The sequence below is a fragment of the Xenopus laevis genome, chromosome 7L (assembly GCF_017654675.1).
Source record: "Xenopus laevis strain J_2021 chromosome 7L, Xenopus_laevis_v10.1, whole genome shotgun sequence".
Lineage (NCBI taxonomy): Eukaryota > Metazoa > Chordata > Amphibia > Anura > Pipidae > Xenopus > Xenopus laevis.
Window position 1 is genome coordinate 37753960 of NC_054383.1, and position 20933 is coordinate 37774892.

General features: G+C 38.0%; 1 protein-coding gene across 3 annotated transcripts in view; it reads right to left on the bottom strand.

Annotated features, from left to right (window-relative positions):
- Positions 1-696: 696 nt before the first annotated feature.
- Positions 697-20933, bottom strand: part of washc2a.L (WASH complex subunit 2A L homeolog) — a 40248-nt gene continuing 20011 nt past the window's right edge. Inside the window, exons 18-30 of one of the 3 annotated variants that reach the window (XM_018225376.2) lie at positions 20547-20669; positions 17451-17581; positions 13771-13894; positions 13484-13642; positions 12737-12913; positions 10678-10809; positions 9927-10028; positions 9370-9483; positions 8585-8647; positions 7746-7949; positions 4786-5382; positions 2917-3097; positions 697-1214 (exon numbers count right to left, since the gene is read on the bottom strand). In XM_018225376.2, coding sequence (XP_018080865.1) covers positions 1081-1214; positions 2917-3097; positions 4786-5382; positions 7746-7949; positions 8585-8647; positions 9370-9483; positions 9927-10028; positions 10678-10809; positions 12737-12913; positions 13484-13642; positions 13771-13894; positions 17451-17581; positions 20547-20669 — 2241 coding nt within the window. In that variant the 3' untranslated portion in view covers positions 697-1080. The remainder of the gene's footprint in view (positions 1215-2916; positions 3098-4785; positions 5383-7745; positions 7950-8584; positions 8648-9369; positions 9484-9926; positions 10029-10677; positions 10810-12736; positions 12914-13483; positions 13643-13770; positions 13895-17450; positions 17582-20546; positions 20670-20933) is intronic. The other 2 variants (XM_018225377.2, XM_018225378.2) reach the window with 2 other exon arrangements.

The following is a 20933-nucleotide window of genomic DNA, read 5'->3' on the forward strand; positions in this document are numbered from 1 at the left end:
GGTTAGGAGATAGAAATAGATTTCTAGCATACATCAAATAGGGATATGATATATATTTCCAATGGGTCTCATTGCATTAGCAGTCTACACACAATGTGATATCCTCTGTAATAGCACATCAGAAACCTGTAACTGCACATTAGTGTATAAAATCTAGTAGATCCTTAAGGGCTCTTACACACGGCCGTTCCGACCTGCGCTCCCCTGCGTTCCGTTTGTTGGCGTTCAGCCGCAGGGGAGCGCAGGAATAGACGCAAGTAATAATTTGAAATGGGGCTGTACTCACTCAGGCGCGTGTAGGCGCCGAACGCAGGAAAAATGCAGCATGTTGCGTCTGAACCTGCGTTCGGCGCCTACACGCGCCTGAGTGAGTACAGCCCCATTTCAAATTATTACTTGCGTCTATTCCTGCGCTCCCCTGCGGCTGAACGCCAACAAACGGAACGCAGGGGAGCGCAGGTCGGAACGGCCGTGTGTAAGAGCCCTTAGTGCTAATAATGAAACCATTTTGTCCACCTACAGCTACATCTATCTGAATTGTGTAAGTGCATTTAAAGCCAATTTTTGTGGCCTTATTGGAAATTAAATGTAGTCTTTTGTAGCAGGCGTAAGTAAAGTACGAGTTAACCTTTATATAAATATCATCATTTGTATGTTCATGGGCGTACAGTGCTTAATTATCCTAAAGATTAGAAATTCAGATGATGCTTTTTTATTTCTGGCTATGAACAAAGTTATGACAGAACATGAATACTTATACCATGCTCTTTGGTTAAATCACTAAGCTATTAAACCCTGGGTACAGTCATGTATGCCCAGATATTATATATCATGCCCAGACAAAAGTGGTCATTCATGATCATTTCAATTAGGGTACATTTTTAGCTTTGGTCGCAACAGAGCATGTTTAAGAGCATGTTTGGCACAGAAAAGAGAAAAAAAAGCTTTAAAAATGGAGAATCTGCACATGTCCACAAAATGCTTCTTTTTTTTTTTTTGCTTGAGTAATAGGTGTAATGCTCACAAGTCCTTTATATCGCTCAGTGCAAACAGTCTCAACTGGAGTTTGTACTTGCTGGTTTATTTGCTGAAAACATTTAAAGGATCATCAAAAATGCTGGAAACTTTGCTCTCGGGTTTCACTTCTACTGATGCTTCACTGGGCTTCGCTTTTTGCTTGGTATTTTTTACACTTCCTGATGCAAATATGTCATCTAAAAGAAGAGGGAAAAACATAATTTTTCTTATTTACTGCAGTCATTCTTGTAACAAGTACATCCTACCTGTGCTATAAATGCATCTTAAATGGGATATATATTAGCTCATGCAACTTAAAGGGGTTGTTCACAATTGAGTCAACTTTTAGTACGATGCAGAGAGCAATAATCTGAGACAATTTGCAACTGTTTCTCAATATTATTTGTAGTTTTTGAGCTACAGTAGAACCCCCACTTTATGTTTTTCAGGGGACCAGAAAAAATGGTGTAAAATCCAGGAGTATGTGAAATCAGGGAAATGTATTATGCATAATCTATAGGTGGGACCACAAAACAACAATGTAAAATGAGGGAAAACTTAAAACCAGGGGATGTAAAATTGAGGTTCCACTGTATTTAGCTATTTATTCAGCAGCTTTCCAGTTTGCAATTTCAGCAATCCAGCTGCTAGGGATCTGCATTGAATAAGAGACTGCAATATGAATAGGAGAGATTTGAATAGAGAGATAATAAAAAGCAGAAATAACAATATACTGTATGTGTAGCCTTACAGAGCATTTGTTTTTAAGATGGGTCAGTGACCCCCATTTGAAAGCTGGAATGAATTGAAGAAAAAGGCAAATAATTTAAAACCTATAAAAAATAATGACTGCCAATTGAAAAGTTGCTTAAAATTGGCCATTCTATAAAATACTAAAAGTTAACTTAAAGGTGAACAACCCCTTTAATCTAAAATTGATCAGAGCGTAAATTGAAGAACACTATTTTTTCATCATCCTGAAATTTTTTAGGGTCCTAAAATCATTTGTTGTGAGAGCGAATACCATGTAACTCTGGTAGTGATACGCAAATACGTAGTTTTACCTACTTATGCCTTAATTGTCACACAATACAGAGATGCAGTAACCGAGTACAGCTGTTACAGCAGCGCCACCTGCTGGTCATTTTCTGACCAGTCTGACTATCAAGTAGTCAAGTGCTCTGATGTTCTTCTGCTTGAGAACTGTTTCTAATTTCTAATCTCCTAAACAGAAAAACATCAGAGTAGCCTCTTTCTTTCTCCTGACAACTTCCTTGACTACTTGGGGGTCAGAAAATGACCAGCAGGTGGCACTGCTGTAACAAAATTCATTCATATTAACACTACATGTAACCTTTAATATCTTGTAATTAAATAAATAAATAAATGACTGTACATTGCAAAAGTGCTTAGAAAAGCCCCCTGATCAATTTTACATTTACTAATTTTTAAGGTTTACTTATCCTTTAAAGGGGTGGTTCACCTTTATGTTAACTTTTAGTATATCATAGAAAGGGCAATTCTAAGCAACTTTTCAATTTGTCATTATTAATTTTTTATAGCTGTTGAATTATTTTCCTTCTGACAGTTCCCAGCTTTCAAATGGGATCACTGACCCCATTTAAAAAAAACAAATGCTCCCCTATTCATATTTCAGTCTCTTACTCAAATCAGTGCATGGTTGCTAGGTTTATTTGAACCGTAGCAACCAAACTGCTAATTGCAAACTGGAGAGCTGCTGAATAAAAAGCTTAAAGCAACTGTTCAGTTTAAAAACTGGGTGAATGGATAGACTGTGCAAGATAAAAAATATTTCGAATATAGTTAGTTAGGCAAAAATGTAATGTATAAAGGCTGGAGTGACTGGATCTATTATAACATTACATAAGCTTTACTTACCCATATCATCATCAAATATTGATTTGGGCTCCACCTTCTTCTTAGATTTCTTCTCTTTACCTTTTTGTGTCAGATCAGCAAATATATCGACATGCTCGTCAAAGAGATTGGATTCCGATGGCTGTTTCTTTTCTTTTGTTTTTTTAACTGGTTTTACTACTTCGGTTGCAAATATGTCATCCTAAAAAAGTAAATAAAACACTTTGAATGTATTAATTGGTCTTAAAGTGGATCAAAGAAAAAGTATCATAATCTGCAATTCTCCCACTCTCTGAACTTCCAACAAACATACCTGATTCCACAAATAAAAAGGAGACTATGATCGTCTATTTCTAACTCCAATGTTCCTCAGGCACACTGGGGGTAATGTAATAAATGGTCTTAAAGGAAAACTATACCCCCAAAATAAATACTTAAGTAACAGAAGCAAAAGATACAACTCTGTCTGTTAATTGGCCCATGTGACCTAATAAGTATAGTTTGTTTGGTTTATTTGTGTGCACAGTGAATAATACGATCCCAGGGGGCAGCCCTTATTTTTTAAAATGGCAATTTTCTATTTATGATTACCCAATGGCACATACTACTTGAAAAGTATATTATGATGAAAACGGTTTATTTACATGAAGCAGGGTTTTACATATGAGCTGTTTTATGCAATATCTTTTGTAGAGACCTACATTGTTTGGGGGGTATAGTTTTCCTTTTAGTCTGCAACTTATCCAGTAAATCATAGCAACCAACCAGCATTTACTGGTCAGCTGTTTGAAAACAAACATCTTATCGGTTCCTATGGGTTACTAGTTTTGGACAAATTTACAACTTTTTATTACATTACCCAGATTAAATTATGCAGCCCTTCCCTCCTCTTCTTCCTTTGTGAAGTTATGGCTTCTGGGAGTTGAAGCCCTTCTTCTTTCCTTAGTGGGTGATGCATAGATTTTGTGGAAAGCAGAGGGGGCATCAAATCCCAGATTCCAACACTTCATAATGGAACAAGGTGAAGGACACTACACTTATTTTATGTGTTGGCTGATCGGCGTAACAGAACAGCAGTGGGACCTACAGTTTCAATTAAATGTAATGTGCTTGATGATTTATCTGCATCATTCTGTACCGATCGATAATGGAGAATCAATCTATATTCCGCTTGAAATGTAGATGAAGCAGCAAATCTTCATTTGGTTTGCATTCAAATACTGACTATTGTTTGGCTCACCAGAGATGCACACCCAAGAGGATATCCTCTCTATAAGAGATTTTTTTTCTATACTAATTTATCTGTCACTGCCTTGCACCTTTCCTTCTTCATATAGGTAAGCTCTTATCTGTGCCTTGTGTAAAATATTGAAATATCAATAGTGTTAACTAATCAAATCTTTGTGTAAGAATCATATTTTTAATAATATATTATCCTTTAATTAAATGCATTTCTCTTGGTTTTGCCAAGACAACAGCAATAATTTCCAGCATCTATACTATTAGTGAAATAGGCCACAAAGGAGGGCCACACTCTGAAACTTTCCATAGAGCTTTACACACTTTCTTACGGCAAAAACAAATCGCCCACACCTGTCAAAATGTTCTGCTCACCTTTCAACCTCCCTTTCAAGGTAACACATTATTCTCCTGTTGTTGACTTTGCATGTGTGCCCACTTGGAAACTCATGATTCCCACTCATTCCCACCTACTGTGTGCGAACATTGTGCCAGCACAAACATGCCTTGTACAGTACAGTACAGAGAAAATAAGTGGTGACATTTGATAGCCCAGAGCTGTTGTACATGAGTATGTATACAGTCCTATGAGCTTACGAAGATTAATTTGGGGTTTCACACACAGATCCTTTAAATAATACAGCATAATACCTCAAATATATTGCTGGCCTTTGACTTTGCTTCTTTGGGCTGGACGGTCTTTATATCCACTTTCTTCTGGGGTTTTGAAGCTCCGAAAAGGTCATCTCTGGCTTCACTATTCATTACTGAGGCTGGTTTGGGTGATTTTACAGACTTGTGTTTAACTGTCTGAAAAAGATCATCATCGCTGTTCTCAGCGTCTATCACCAAAGCAGAGGATTTCTTTTCAGCCCCCAGCCCAGGCTTGTTGGTGAATGAGTTATCAGGAGGATGGTCTTGCTTTCTGGAGGCATCAGGGGTGGGTAATAAACTTTTTGCAAAAAGATCAGACCCAAACAAGTCATTTATGTCGGGTGTTAGAGGCTTTGCTGTGACTTTTGTGTTCGCTCTGGACTGTACATCATTCTCTGACAATGACAGCTTCATTGTAGAAATAGTTGGATCTAATTGCTGGTGTGAGTTAGATGGTCCCAATGCAGGCGTTGCATCAGCCATATTTGAGGTGGGTGCAACTCCAGAGTGGTCTTCTGTCTCACCAGAGTCTTGTGATGAAAGTTTTCTGCCCATTCTTGTAGGTGGCCGCCTTCTGGCATTCTTGGGTCTTGTCTAATAAATATAAATGCAACAATCAGCCTAGTTATGCATTAATAAATGGCATGGCCAAATAACACCAGGAAATGGCAACGTCAAACAATTTACTTGGGGAGGCATATTTATCAAGGGTCGAATTTCAAATTCATACGATTTTTTTTAAACTCCCATAAATTCGAAATCAAAATTTATTGATAACATCAAATTTGTCCAGCTCAGATGAATTTAAACGACCTGAAAACTCAAATCAAATTCGATCAAACTCGATTTGAGTTTTTTTCTCCAAAAAAAAAAACCTCGAGAAAGTCAGGAAGGCTGCAAATATCTTCAAATTGATCTCTCAACCTCTCCCATTGACTTAAACAGCAATTCGGCAGGTTTTAGGAGGTGAATAGTCTAATTTGAATTCTTAAAGAGCCAAAGTATGATAAATTTTGAAAATCTAATTAATTTTTTTTTAAAAAAACTCAAAGCGAATTTGGATAATCCCCTAGTCGAATTTGACAGTTTTGATCATAACATAAATTCGAAAATTAGAATTTGAATTTTCAATTCGACCCTTAATAAATCTGCCCCTGAGTGTGCACTGTTTCTTGAAGGGACTTCTTTCTAGTAGGACTTTCGGGGGCAGTTGATTAATATGTATAACACACAGAAGACAGACAATACACTGCAAATTAAAAAAATGGTCCTTTGTCCTTTGAATGGGAAATATACCCAGCAAAATAACATCTAAAATTGCTATTTTGGGAATAATGATCATTATATTAGCATATATTAGCATATAATAAGTGTATATTTACACTTCTAACATTGTGAATTTGCAACAGTAGCACCTCCTGCTGTAGACAGAATACCAGAGCTTACATTATTGCTGCTAGAGACATCTCCTGGAGCCTCTCTGCTTAGTTATGCTGCCCTTAGTGAAAAGGGTGATAGTGAGCAGGGATTATGCCTCCTGCTTCACTGATTTAAGCTTCTGGCATTTTGTCAGCCAAAAATGCTAAAAAGAATCTGACACCTAAGATGAAAAATATTAGGGATACAGGATTCGGTTCAGGATTCGGCCAGGATTCTGCCTTTTTCAGCAGGATTCGGATTCAGCCAAATCGTTGTGCCTGGCCGAACCGAATCCTAATTTGCATATGTAAATTAGGGGCGGGTAGGGAAATTATGTGACTTTTCATCACAAATGATGATGTTTATGATATGCAAATTAGGATTTGGTTCGGTATTCGGCCGAATCTTTCACCAAGGATTTGGGGATTCGGCCGAATCCCAAATAGTGGATTCGGTGCACCCCTAAAAAATATTGTTCACGAAGGTCTGAATTTCAGACAGGAAAGAAGGGCAATTCCGTTTGCAGGTGGTTAACAAAAAATATTCCAAGTTGACCATTTTAGTTAAATAATTAACCACTGATAGATTCCGAGGCCAACCCAAATGCAAAAATCTCATCCTGTACTAATGTGATCTGCATTCCAGATCTTGATCTCATAATATTTATATGCTCTCAAACACAATTTTCTTGGTGTCAGACACAGAAACACAGTGCAGTTAGTGCACACACCAGACTGAACAGGAAGGAACTGGGCTGTTTAAACACAGAACACACACATTTGCTCATGAGATGATGTGCAGCAAAACAATTAACAACTCTGACAAAAATCTCCTGGATAATTACTGAACAGAGACAAAATATGTTCACTGTGTTTACTAGATCACAGCTACTCCTCTAGCAACCCCTTATAAGCCATTCTCCAGCTCTCCTTTCCTTCCCTATATTTTTAATGATTAGAACATGCACACCCTGTAATAAATCAGCAAATTTTCTCCCACAACACTCTCTAAGCAATGGACTTGCAGTTTTTATGCCTCCACCAACATATAATAAGAATATCATCTACAAACTCCCTTTCTGCATTACAACTACAGTGTCTTGGAATCCCTGTGAAAGATTTGTACAGCTTTCCTGCCTTAGAAACCACTGTAATTGATCAGCATAACTTCCCTCTCCTCTGTAAGAGTGGCCATACACAGGGAGATCCCCTCGTTTGGCGATGTCGACAAACAAGCGGATCTCTCCCCGATGTGACTACATTGAAGTTTGAATGGAGGCCAAACAGGCGATCGGACCGCATCAACAAAAAGATGCGGCCGCGATTCAACAGGATTTTTTAACCTGCTGCATCTGCCTGACTTTCGCCCGAAGGATGGCCCCACACACGGGCCAATAAGCTGCCGACTCGATCCGTCGGCAGCTTTTACCGGCCCATGTATGGAGGCCTTAAGGGCCAAATTCTCCCTCCTGGCACCACCTCAAGCAAATTTGTATACTTATCATTGTAGTATCTCATACATGAAGTATCTCACAATACCTTATTTGCGCTATGTAGAGTATCAATCTGCACTGGGCTTTCAAAGCTGACACCTTCTATTCCAGTACTAGCAGTGGGTGAAGTGCTGCTCTCTGTTGTATCTGCATGAGGTGACAGTGAAATGCCTACAAAGGCAGGCCTGATTCCTGGGAATTTGGGGACTGCCCCTGGTAACATTGCAGCTGGGTTAATATGCAGATTTGCCTGAAATTAAAATAGGCAAGAAACAGCATCATAAGCACAATTATAGTAAATACCAGTGTTGTTTTACTTTTGTTATGAAAAAGTGAGAAGTTGTAAAGCTCTTTCAGTGGAGAGATAGGGTTGGTTCATAGGAAACTAATTAAATATCAAACATCAGAAGGGTGCCACATTCTGGTTACTACGAGGAAAGTTGCCTGTGGGAAAAACAGGTGAGGAAAAGAACTGCAAGTGAAAACACAAATCTATTTTTGCTAAAATACTTTTGAAAGAATCATTATCAGAAAGAGCTCTTCAACATCTGTTTTATTGGGAAAGTAAAGTACTTTCATAAGAGGCAAAACTTCCCCTTTAACCCAACTAGAGGCATTAGCTTATAATTGGGCTGCAGCAATAAAGGAAATCAGAATAGTGCCATGTAGGTAAAAACAAGATGTATGCTGTACAGAATAAGAACACAGAATCCAAGTAGAGAGCAGAACAGCTCAATCTCAAGCAGCGGAGGAGTAAGAAAAAGAAAATCAGCATTAGCGCCTTTCACTTAAATCAATGGCATTAACATATAAACAGGAGCTGAAGTTCAGGCAGAAATAAACAGGAGAAAAGCTGAAAAGTAAAAGTGGGAACATCATATTTACTTGTAGTTTCCCAATCCGAGAGGAGGGACCCTTTGATTTTACTGAGACAGAATCTGTGGGACACTATACAAAATAAAAATACATTAGACCCAATTCCAAAAAGCAGCCTAGAGTTATAATAGCACAAGTGTGTCACTGATTTGTTTTCCTTATGTAAAAAATGAAAGAACGGAAGCACTTTTCATGCATTATGATTAGTAATTTAACCTTAAGAAGGACACTATATGCTTCTTCTGCGGGAATACAAAGATATAGGTAAAGTAATTACAGCTAGAAAGGTACCTTGCTGAATGGATTTAAATGTTCTGACCAACACTATCCCTATGGGAAGACTTCAAATTCATGCAGATGGCTGTCATTGTTAAGCCTGGTTCCCTTCTTTGGCCAATCAATGCTCACTTGTTGCACACTGGCCCGAAAAGGCAAATGCTCTTAGAAATCAATTGACAATGCCAAAGTGCTTGTGCAAATTAGCCCATGTGCCACCAGCTTTAATAAACTGTCACATGACACATGCCTTAAATTCAGGTTTTTTATGAACACTTATTAAATATACCTAATACAGGAATGCATGGGGTTCCATACACCACCAATACACATCAGCAGATCATGAGTCACAAACACATGGACCCATTGTGAGGTGCAGGTGAAAAAACAGGTCAAAATCTGTGTTGTTTTTTTTTAAGAAGTTGGCAGTATCATCTCCTGTTCTGAGTCTAGGGTTAGCTTGGAATCAGGAAGCAATAACTATATTACATATTAACAAAATATGCAAGTATACCAACCTCTGCATTTTCTTTCCTTAAAATATTAGCTTCTTTCACTTCAGTTGCTTTGGGGGGTTCTTTAGGGATATCAGCTCTATCCTTTATGTTCATAGGTTTCTTCTCTGGCACTTTCTACAAAACAATAATCCAACAAAGGCACCTATTAGTACTGGTGAACCATCTAAAACAGAAGTTGTGAACATCCCCCAGATGTTGCTGACAAATGCATCAACTAAGTAGCAAATTGTAACAATTCAGAATCTGGATTACTGAGCTGCTACACGGACCACCAGAAAACAGTGAATTTAAAACTTCAATTAGGGAAAAACAGTCAAAAATGGAAAGCACTGGAAAACATTGTTATTTCTACTGAACAATCTAAAAACTACTAGAGTGAAAACATTTTGGAAGGTGAAAACCCCTTTTAATATACAACCCCAATACAACATATCCTGGAAGATGGAAGACAGTAAGGGTGATATAAAAAGAGATAATAACAAAGCATTAAAATCTGCACAAACAAGCAAGCTAAGATATGGCATTTAAATAAATGAATTAAAATAACTTCCAAATACCGGAGCCTTTTTGGGTTTAGCCGTACTGAAAAGATCATCTTCCTCCTCATCTCCAAACAAGCCCATTCCAGCTGATGGTTTTGCATGGCTTGATTTTTCAGACTGAAATAGGCAACATAATTTCTTTGTTTAGTGTTCGTGTTAAAATTATATATGATCTATAAACATCTTGCCTAGGGATAGGTGATACAATCACTCGAAAATGGCACTTAAGACAAACATGAAGCAGCAGTGCCCATTCAAATCCTCTCGCTCTGAGGCAAATCATACTGTATGTATGGAGAAAGGGTTTGGATTTCCTTTGCACAATTGAATGAATTGTTCAAGTACTGAGAAAAAATGGTAAAATAAGACAATATTTGTCTGTACTGTAAAGATACCGCAATAGCATCAGTCCCTTAGGGTGTTACTGTAAGGTGCTATTCAATTGGAAAGTTACAGGATGAGAATATCAATATTGTCCCATCAGTGGTGTAATCAAAACATTGCTGAATACCCAAGGGACCCCTTTCACCTACGCTAGGGGCTGGGGCTAAATGGTCCTGGTGTGGACCCAATAAGTTTATAAAGTTGGATTCAGAACACTGCCCTCATACTGCACACTGCAACCAGTTTGGCCTCCGATTGTGTAACTTTTAGTATCATATTGCAGCGATTACATTTCTCTCATCTGTTATATAAATGACAATTAGTTTTGTGCCACAATCACATTCATTTTGAATGCACCAACTACACACAACAAAGAACTGACCGGTGGCTTTTTAGAGCTAGCAAACAGGTCCACATCAGGGTCATTGTCTTTCTGTAATTCTTGGCTAAACAGAAGTTCTTCATCTTGAAACACTCCTGTGCTCTTTGTGTGGGAGCTCGTCTCAGAGGAAGCCTAGTGGTAAGGAAGATAAAGGCAACTGTTAAGTTACAATTTCCTTATACTTGTGCTCTGCACCACTCACTCCTTCCTGTCTCCTGTTCCAAAACTTCACAAAGTGCCACCTATTGACATAGGTGAACCCTGGAATTACAGCTACCTCTGAACTAGACAGCAGGAATCAGTCAGCGATTTGCAGCAATCTCCACAGTGCTGTTGTAGGGGGTTCTTCACAGTCAGGACAGTGAGGTTGTGGAATCCACTGCCAGGTGATCTTGTGATGGCTGATTCAGTTAATGCCTTTAAGAATGGCTTGGATGATTTTTTGGACAGACATAATATCAAAGGCTCTTGTGATACTAAACTCTGTAGTTAGTATAGGTATGGGTATATAGAATCTATGTGAAAGTAGGAGGAGGGGTGTGTGTATGGATGCTGGGTTTTCATTTGGAGGGGATGAACTTGATGGACTTTGTCTTTTTTCAACCCAATTTAACTATGTAACTATGTTGTGCCTAAAGAATAGGGCACCCGTCACTCTCAGACTAAACTCTGTAAATTATGCCAACTGGACAAAATTTGTGTCAGGCACATCTCCCATTGGTGACCACAATCTCCCATTGATAACCACAATTAAAATAGAATCATAGGGAAAAAACACCACATTGTGGGTATAAAAAACATTGCACTTAGCCCGCTGCGCCTACATTTAACCCTTTAAATTTAGTTAATAAAAATGAAAGTCTAGGAGGCAGTGGCCATACAGCAGACCATCTCGACCAAGTGGCACTATAATAATGTTTATTGTTCGAATTCAGCCAAATAATTATTGCCCAAAATGCAAACAGGTCAAGGTGGATTATTATCCTGTCATTTTCTTATTTGTCTGAAGTCTGTTGGTAACTCAATATAGTTTAAAAAATCCACATCTACCCCAAAGATATGAATATTACGCAAAAGGCAAAGATATCAATACTAGGCACAGATATGTAAACTAGGCAAAAAATGTAATCCTAAATAAGAAAAGCAAGCTTGAACCCATTGCAACAACCCAGAGGAAACACTATTCCTATTCTGCTATTTAACCTCAATCTGATTAATTACTAATTAGCCTTGCATCATACATTTTATATTGTATATACTGTATATTGCTCAAGTAACTGACAGCAGTCCAGAGCATGTGATTGTGAATGAGCAGAAGAGAAAAGATGGGAGAAGTAGTCCTACTTTTTATTGAGATTCATTTCTGCTTTAAACTGCCTGTGTGAAAAAACATTAAAGGGATACTGTCATGGGAAAAAATTTTTTTTTCAAAATGAATCAGTTAATAGTGCTGCTCCAGCAGAATTCTGCACTGAAATCCATTTCTCAAAAAAGCAAACAGATTTTTTTATATTCAGTTTTGAAATCTGACATGGGGCTAGACATTTTGTCAATTTCCCAGCTGCCCCCAATCATGTGACTTGAGCCTGCACTTTAGGAGAGAAATGCTTTTTGGCAGGCTGTTGTTTTTCCTTCTCAATGTAACTGAATGTGTCTCAGTGGGACATGGGTTTTTACTATTGAGTGCTGTTCTTAGATCTACCAGGCAGCTGTTATCTTGTGTTAGGGAGCTGCTATCTGGTTACCTTCCCATTGTTCTTTTGTTTGGCTGCTGGGGGGGAAAAGGGAGGGGGTGATATCACTCCAACTTGCAGTACAGCAGTAAAGAGTGAATGAAGTTTATCAGAGCACAATTCACATGACTTGGGACAGCTGGGAAATTGACAAAATGTCTAGCCCCATGTCAGTTTTCAAAATTGAATATAAAAAAATCTGTTTGCTCTTTTGAGAAATGGATTTCAGTGCAGAATTCTGCTGGAGCAACACTATTAACTGATTCATTTTGAAAAAAAATTTTTTTCCCATGACAGTATCCCTTTAATACTGTGTATTGATTTACCTTTCCAGGTTCTCTTTGTGTAATACTTTTCTCTGTATGATTTTCAAAGCCGTTGTCCTCTTCATCATCAAAGAGACTTAGCACATTTTTACTTTTGATTTTTCCATGTTTATCAACTGGAGGGGATGTTGCAAAGAAGTTATCTTCTCTGGGCTCTGTGAAAGCAGATTGTTTCACCTACATACGGAAAGAAAGTGCATACAGATGAAGTAGGATACATAACTAGGAGTAGACCATATCTGCACTCCACATATGATTATTTGCACTGCCATGCCACTTGTATAAAATAGTGGGCAGCTGGTGAGGTTCTAAGCACCATCTAAAGCAGAAGGTTTGTCATAGCAATATTAACAATCTTAGCGCATATATATTTAATGATTTAAATTCTAATTGATGCATAAATTAGTGTTGCATTATTCAGCTACACAAGGCTTGTGTGCCCTTGTTCTTCCAAATTACAAGACATACAATTGGAACCGCAGAACTGCACTAGGACTGTATCTGACCCACCATCAGGCTGTCATAAAGCAAATAAATAGTTTTTAAATTCAGTGTGCAGAAGAAAGCCTATTTACATGTATAACTCGAACCTTTTTAATAATACCATGCTGGCTAAGCCGTCTTTGCCACTATGGTGACATTGATAAGCAAGCGACATACATCTGCCCATGTTAAGTGGAGCATAAATAGTGTCAATGATGCATTGCAATTATTTTGCTAGGTTGTGACACCACAGAGGCATTTTACCTTTTCACTTTCCTGCAATGGTTCCTTGTTCTCAGAGCCACTTAATGGTGGTTCAGGTTCTGATTTTTTAACCTCTGTTGTTTTCTTCGGTTTATCTAACAAAGATTCCTTCTTAGAGCTATGTGCAAGCTTATTGGGTACAGCATCTTTAGATTCTTCCTGTAAAACAAAACATGACATAACAAAAAAGGCCAAACCGTCTTATCGAAATGCATAAAATAAAACCATTATTTTAAAAATGTTAAAGAATTACAATTATCTTTTTTTTTATGTGATTCTAAACTCACCAGACTTACTTTAGGGCTTAGGGGAGTTTGGCTTGTAGGAGCAGCAGGTATAGATACTGAAGAAAATAAAGATCCTTCATTGTCATCTTCAAATAACAATGAAACACGATTATTTTTCTTTTCGCTGGAAGATGTAAAGAAATATTTCAGTCCATAAAGTGCATTAAAAGAAAACAAATATATATATATATATATATATATATATATATATAAAATAAGTCCTGGACTGGAGCACACCATTCATGTTGAGCAGCTGCCTGGGTGCTGGTTAAATTTCATACATAATTGGTTTATATATATACTATTATGCTTACTAGATCAATTTGGTGATACGAATAAGCCTGCATTGAGCTCAAAATGGAAAAATAAAAGCTCATATGACCCTGTTTCAACCAACACCAACATTAATGTCTTTTTACAGACTGTGTCACATGAAGTTAACTCTCTCCCGTCATCTGTTTTTAAGAGTCACCCCAACTTAACGGTTTCAGAAAGACAAGCCTTGAAAACACTAAGTAATGACAACACGATTATAATCAGACCTGCTGATAAGGGAGGTGGTATAGTCCTTATGGACTATACAGATTACCAGAAAGAGGTTAAGAGTCAACTTAATGATACCACTGTCTATATGAAACTGAGCACTAACCCTGTGAACAAATTTAAATCAGAAATTAACTTAGTGTTGGAACATGCTGTTGAACAGAATTGGATTGCAGTAAACGAGAAACAATTTCTTCTTCCTGTGTACCCAATCTGCCCAATTTTGTACTGTTTACCCAAAATCCACAAACATCTATGTAACCCTCCGGGTAGACCAATCGTTTCATCAAGGGGCAGCTTACTACACCCCATTGGTCTATATCTTGATCATCACCTACAGAGCACAGTTCAGTCCTTACCTTACTTTTTAAAAGATACACAACAGCTTTTGGAAATTCTAAAAAATACGACACTTCCTGATGGCCCTATCGTACTGGCAACCTTAGATGTTTGCAGTCTATATACAATAATTCCCCACCAGGAAGGCATAGAAGCGGTGCATTGGGCTCTCTCCAATTCCGCTACATACGGTGGTCCACCAATTGATTTCAATTGCCAACTTCTGGAATTAACACTGAAATTGAACTATTTTCGTTTTGAGAAACAAAACTACTTACAGAAGGAAGGCACGTCGATGGGTGCAGCGATGGCTCCTGCTTACGCTAATTGTTTTATGGCCCACTATGAACAACACAATATTGTACCTATGTTTGGCGAATCTCTATTGTTGTATTTACGCTATATAGATGATATTCTGCTTATTTGGCGTGGTGAGGTACTAGACTTGCTGAAAATGGTTGAACATTTAAATGCTTTAAATTCTCCAGTCAAGTTCACGGTTACACATAATATGCAGAGTATCCAATTTTTGGACGTTGAAATTTTTAGACAGAGCAGTGGATTAGGATACAAATTATATCGTAAACCAACGGATAGAAATACCCTTCTGTACTCCACAAGTTTTCATCCACCTAGTTCTAAAAAATCAGTTCCTTTTTCGCAATTTTTGCGTACCATGCGCAACAATTCTAACAAGGACATCCGTGAAAGGCAAATAGCTGATACAGCAGATAGATTTAAGCAAAGGGGTTATAATCAGCATGTTATTACTAGGTCCATTACAAAAGCCCGCGAACATTTAACGCAGACACAGGACACCCAGCAGAATATAAGTCCTAATGAACAGAATCGTTTCATTTTAACATCTAGTTTCACTACGGGGTCCAAGGCAGTTAGAAACATAGTAGAAAATAGTTGGTCAATTTTGAAATGTGATAAAAAACTATCCCAATCACTTACCCAAAAACCTCTGTGGGGTTATAAACGAGGACCAAACCTGAGAGACTTACTTATGCAGACAGATCTAACTAAATGCTATGAGACCAGTGGCAACATTTTAAGTAAATTGAATAAAGGTTGTTACAAATGTGCAGGCTGCATTACATGTCGATACATGATATCAGGTAAATCTTTCAAACATCCACATACTGGAAAAGAGATTATGATTAGACACCGTATTTCTTGCACATCCACACATGTTATCTATATCATAACATGCCCGTGTGGTCTGTCGTACGTTGGGAAGACGCAAAACACCCTCCGAGAGAGGATGGACAACCATAGGTCTTCTATTAAAAAAGCCTTTGAAACTGGAAGGTCAGATTTACCGCTACCACAACATTTTTTTAAAAATGGGCCATAATCTCCCAACATTTAGATTTATGGGCATTGACATAGTTCCTGAACCCGCTAGGGGAGGCGACTGGGATCGCATGTTACTGCAAAAGGAGGTCTACTGGATTAAAACGCTAAATACCATTGCTCCCAGGGGTCTTAATGAATATTGCTCGTTTTCTTGTTTTTTGTAAGTAACTACATAGCCTAGATTCTTTGGACATTTTATTCTTAAAATATTTATATGCCAACAGCTTATGTCTTATGGATACATTTGTTAATGTTTTTAGAGATTTTTATGACACTTTTAACACTATATTTATCGTAATGTCACTTTATTAAGATGAATATCTTATTATTGCTTTTAAATATATATAATATGACTATGGATTTTTCTTATATATTACAATGCCATTTGCACTTTGTTTTTCAGACCAATGTTTATTCATCCATATTCGCTGGACTTGTGGGTCTTCTAGGGTTAAAACATTCACTTGATATGTGGGCGTGTTCAGGGGAAGTTTCACTGGTGGGTGAGTCTATATAACTATGTACACTTGCACTTTATATCTATCTTGATAAAGGTCCATGTGAGGACCGAAACGTCGATCCAATAAATATGTTTCTTGTTTGAGAAAATCCCAGTGTGCGTCAGCTTTCTACATGAATATACAATTTCTTTCTGACCAGCACCTGGGTCTCTACTCCAGTAAGTGTGTGCCACAGCCCTTCCACACACATATATATATATATATATATATATAAAACACACACACACAAAAATGTGTGCAGATCCTGCACACATTTAGGGTTATATAATAAAAGGTAAGTTTGCCCAGGAGCAGTAACCTGTAGCAACCAATCAGCAGGTAGCATTTACTGGTCACCTGTTTAAAAGAAAACATCTTATTGGTTGCTATGGATTACTGCTCCTGGGCAAACTACCATTATACAAACCTATACAAGATAAATGTTTAATAGACATTTAATAAATATGTTTCAGAAATAGTTTTAAAATTGTCTTTTTCTTTGTGGTTTATGAATTGTTAAGACATTGTCTCTGAGTTCCTGAACCTAATGTTGCTGCTGACAGCAACCAACACAGTGAGTTTCTGACATATTTCCCCTGATGTAACTGGCTGATTCCAGCGTAAGTCTAACATTAGCAAAGCGCTAATGACAATTTATATCTTAAAAACTGTAAAAAAAAAAAAAAAAAAAAAAAAGTAATTTGTAACTTATTTGTGAAAATAAATCCATCCTTTTTTTATAATTTTTTCTACCAGTCAAGGCTACATGTATGTGAACTGCACATTGCTAGACCAACATGGAAATTAATTTGCACAAGCACTGGTAGATGCAGTACATGCTAAATTGAAGTACATGCTAATTTACAGATACTTGCTACTAAACTGAAACTGTTACTACATTGCACTTCTAAATGAGCCCTTTCTTTTTTTTACCTATCTTTTGTGATTGCAAAAAGATCTTCTGTGTCATCAAACAAAGTTGTCGTCTTCTTTCCCGATGGCTCTTCCCTCTTTATTTTTGCTGCATCTTTTGCATTTGTTTGATTTGAAGTTCCGATGGGATCCTTGGGTATGGGAAATTATTTATTACAGATGACGCTTTTACACATGATCATAGAAGAAAATATTACAATGCAAATAACCTATTACAATATGCCAAATGTGGTAAAAAGTGGGCAAAACCCCCTTGCTTCTATCACTGGTGTGGTCTTGAACAAGGTTTTTAAAGCATTCATGAAGGATGGTGGCTAACCTTAGAATGTTAAATAAGAGGACAACATTTAGAAAGCAAATATGACTAGACTAGGTCACACAATGGGCCAAAATTGGAATTCGTAAGAACAGGAACTTAGTTGGTGAGGCTAAGGGGAAAAAAATCATTGGAAACTGGAACGGGTCTTTCCGTGTACAGTGTCTTGCACTCCCTTGAATTATTGTTCACATTTTGTTGTGTTACAAACTGGAATTAAAATAGATTTAAATGTGATTTTTACTTCTATTTACACACCATACCTTACGCTTTCAAGGTGCAAAATAATATTCTGACATAAAAGCAGGCAATTTTGTTTTCCTAATGTAGGTACCTTGAGATTAGGGTTAAATTACTCAGGCAGTTCCCCTTTAGTATTTGGACACCTAAGGGTCCTTTAAGGTGGCCATAGACGTAACAATTACGATCGTTCTTGGAAAAGATCTTTCCAAGAAAGATTGTTAGTTTCAATACACATGTGTAGAGCTGAATCGTCAGATATATAGGTAGATATACGGGAAGAAACAATAGAATTCTACCTGTATCTAATGATTCAGCACTAACAATAGCCGATATTTGGGTCCCTTCAAAGGCATCCGATTAAAATTTTCCATCCAGCCCTAACGACGAGACGACCGTTATCCAAGTCTTCTGCCGATCGGTCGGCTCTTTTTCCACCATACACGCACCGAATATCGGACGAAAATTCATTTCGTACGATATTATCTGTGCGTCTATGGCCACCTTTAGTTAAGGCAGCTATGTCCCTGGCTGGGTCCACATTAGTTCAAGGAGTTTGTCCACTAGGTGGCACTATGTGATAATATAAAGGGATTTAGCACCATGTGGTCTGGGTCTGTCCTGGAACTTCGCCTCACTGAAAGGTACTACAGGTCCAGGTCTGCTGGTGAAGTTAGTTAAGTGTGAGTTAGTGATCGTGAATACAATAATAGTCAATCTAGGAGTGAGAGTCAGCACAGGGTAGCTAGTGAGCAGATGTGGCTCCAACGAGGAGAGATAGTGGGGTTAGGACCCCGTGGTATTTGAACCACTAGAGCAGGGACTACAGTGGGTGAGTTGAGGACCAGATAGGGTGCCAAGACCCCAGGCTGAATACAGTGGGTGAGGTGAGGATCAAGTCCGGTGCCAAGATACAAGACCCCAGGCTGAGAAACCCAAGCCTAAGTGTTCATCCGGAGGGATAGTGCCTAGTGAGAGTGGTAACTATCTCCTTAGTCGATTATTGCTGTTACTTTGATATATTGGATATTAGCTCACCTGGAGCACCTTGTACCCCCTGGAGGGAATATTGCTGTTTGAAGCTATCCGATTATGCCTGGGAACATCTAAGTACCTGTGAACTACTCCATTGCAACAGTTCTCTGTTAATAAACAAGTTTATGTTACTGCAAATAAACTTGTCTGGCTGATTATCCTGCTGCATTGATCTACACCAGGTACCGGGAGTTGCACGGGTACACTGGGGGTCCGGGGCACACTATAAGCAGTTTTAGCCTGGTCACATATCGCCTTAATACACAGCAAAAGTACACTTAAGGGTGAGCTAAACTAAAAATCCATCAGATCAAAGAACCCTTTTCAACATTTTTGCTTGCATAAAGGCACATGGGAGGAAAACTGACACAAAGGCATGTGGGGAAAAAAAAACTATAGCTTTCTTCTCACCTCTCTTTTTGAAAGCACAGCTAAAGGTGGTGACATGGACCAATTAAAGCTGCAGATTGGTCCTTCTGGACAAAGTCAGCAGCTTATTGGGCTGTGTATGGGGCCCTCTGACAGGCTTGACCGACCAATATCTGGCCAAATATCAGCCAGATATTGATCAGGCATGTTAAAAATCCTGAGGCGATCGCTCCAACAGCCTGCATTTACGGTCTTTCTGATCCAATTATTTACCATTTTAAGGGTAAAATCTGCTTGTTTGGTGAGGTCTCCAGCTTTAGTGGAGCATCCAGGTAATAATTGTAGCCTTGGCAGTTTATCCAATCTCCAGTGTTCATCTATTCAATTTCTTCTGTAACCATTGGCCTTTTGGTTGCTTCCTGGGCTAATCCTCTCCACTGACCCTAAGTTTTGGTAGCTGCAGTTGTGCCATATTATTTCCTTTAATAATGTATTTAATGATTATTCTCTAGAGACGTACAAAATGTGGGATATATTTTTTTTAACCCAACCCAGATTGGTACTGCTCCAGATTATGATCTTTAACTTGTTTTGATAGTTCATTGGTCTTAATGATGCAGTTTGTGTACATATGTTCTCTACTAAAACTCTGGGCCTTCCACAGCAACACTAATTGTGTGACTTCTGATGGTTAATGGTTGCACTGGAGCTTATTAAGTGGTCTGATTACTTTATTTAAGACTTTTCAGTTTGTTAATTGCTAGTAATTTCTTTCCCACTTTAACTAATTTGTAGTTGAGGATCATTAAATTCCAGTTAAATCTATTTTAAATCTGCAGCAACAAAATGAGGAAAACCCAAGAAGTAAAGACCATGTTTAGTTCATGTTTAGCTTCTAGGTGATCCAATTTAGAAGGGATTTTGTACAATATAGCAAATACTGAAGCAAGAGGCAGAACACAGGGCAGTCATATTAAATAAAACCAACAAATAATAAAATCAATTAAAAAACGTCAAACCCAAGAAGGAGCATGTCTCTTCAAAGAGAGACCAGGGCTAATTTCTATAGGGGTAAGAAGAGATTTTCAGATAAAGCTGAGAAAACTAAGAAAATGTTTATCTCTGTGATCCTTTACCTCTTCATCGCTGCTGAAGAGGCCGGATTTTGGAGCGTTCTCCTCAGAAGCTAACTTGGCTGGAAGTGCTGGCTTTTTGACAGTAACTGTTTGCTTCTTATCTGGTACAGAAGCGAACAAATCCTGTGGAACAAATATATGTCATTTTTAAGTCTATGAGCATCAGAAGATATGAATGGCTAAAAAACTCTTTCAAGGTATAAATCTACTAGCTGATAAATTAGACTTTCCCAAGCTGCTAACACCACAGGGGTGTATATTAGGGGTCTTAGATGATCTCATAACCATCAAGCATTCCAGAACTAGGTACTGTACTATATTATGCTATGGTACATAACTAGATCACACTGGTGACTCAGACCTTCCCCTTATTAAGCTCACCCTATT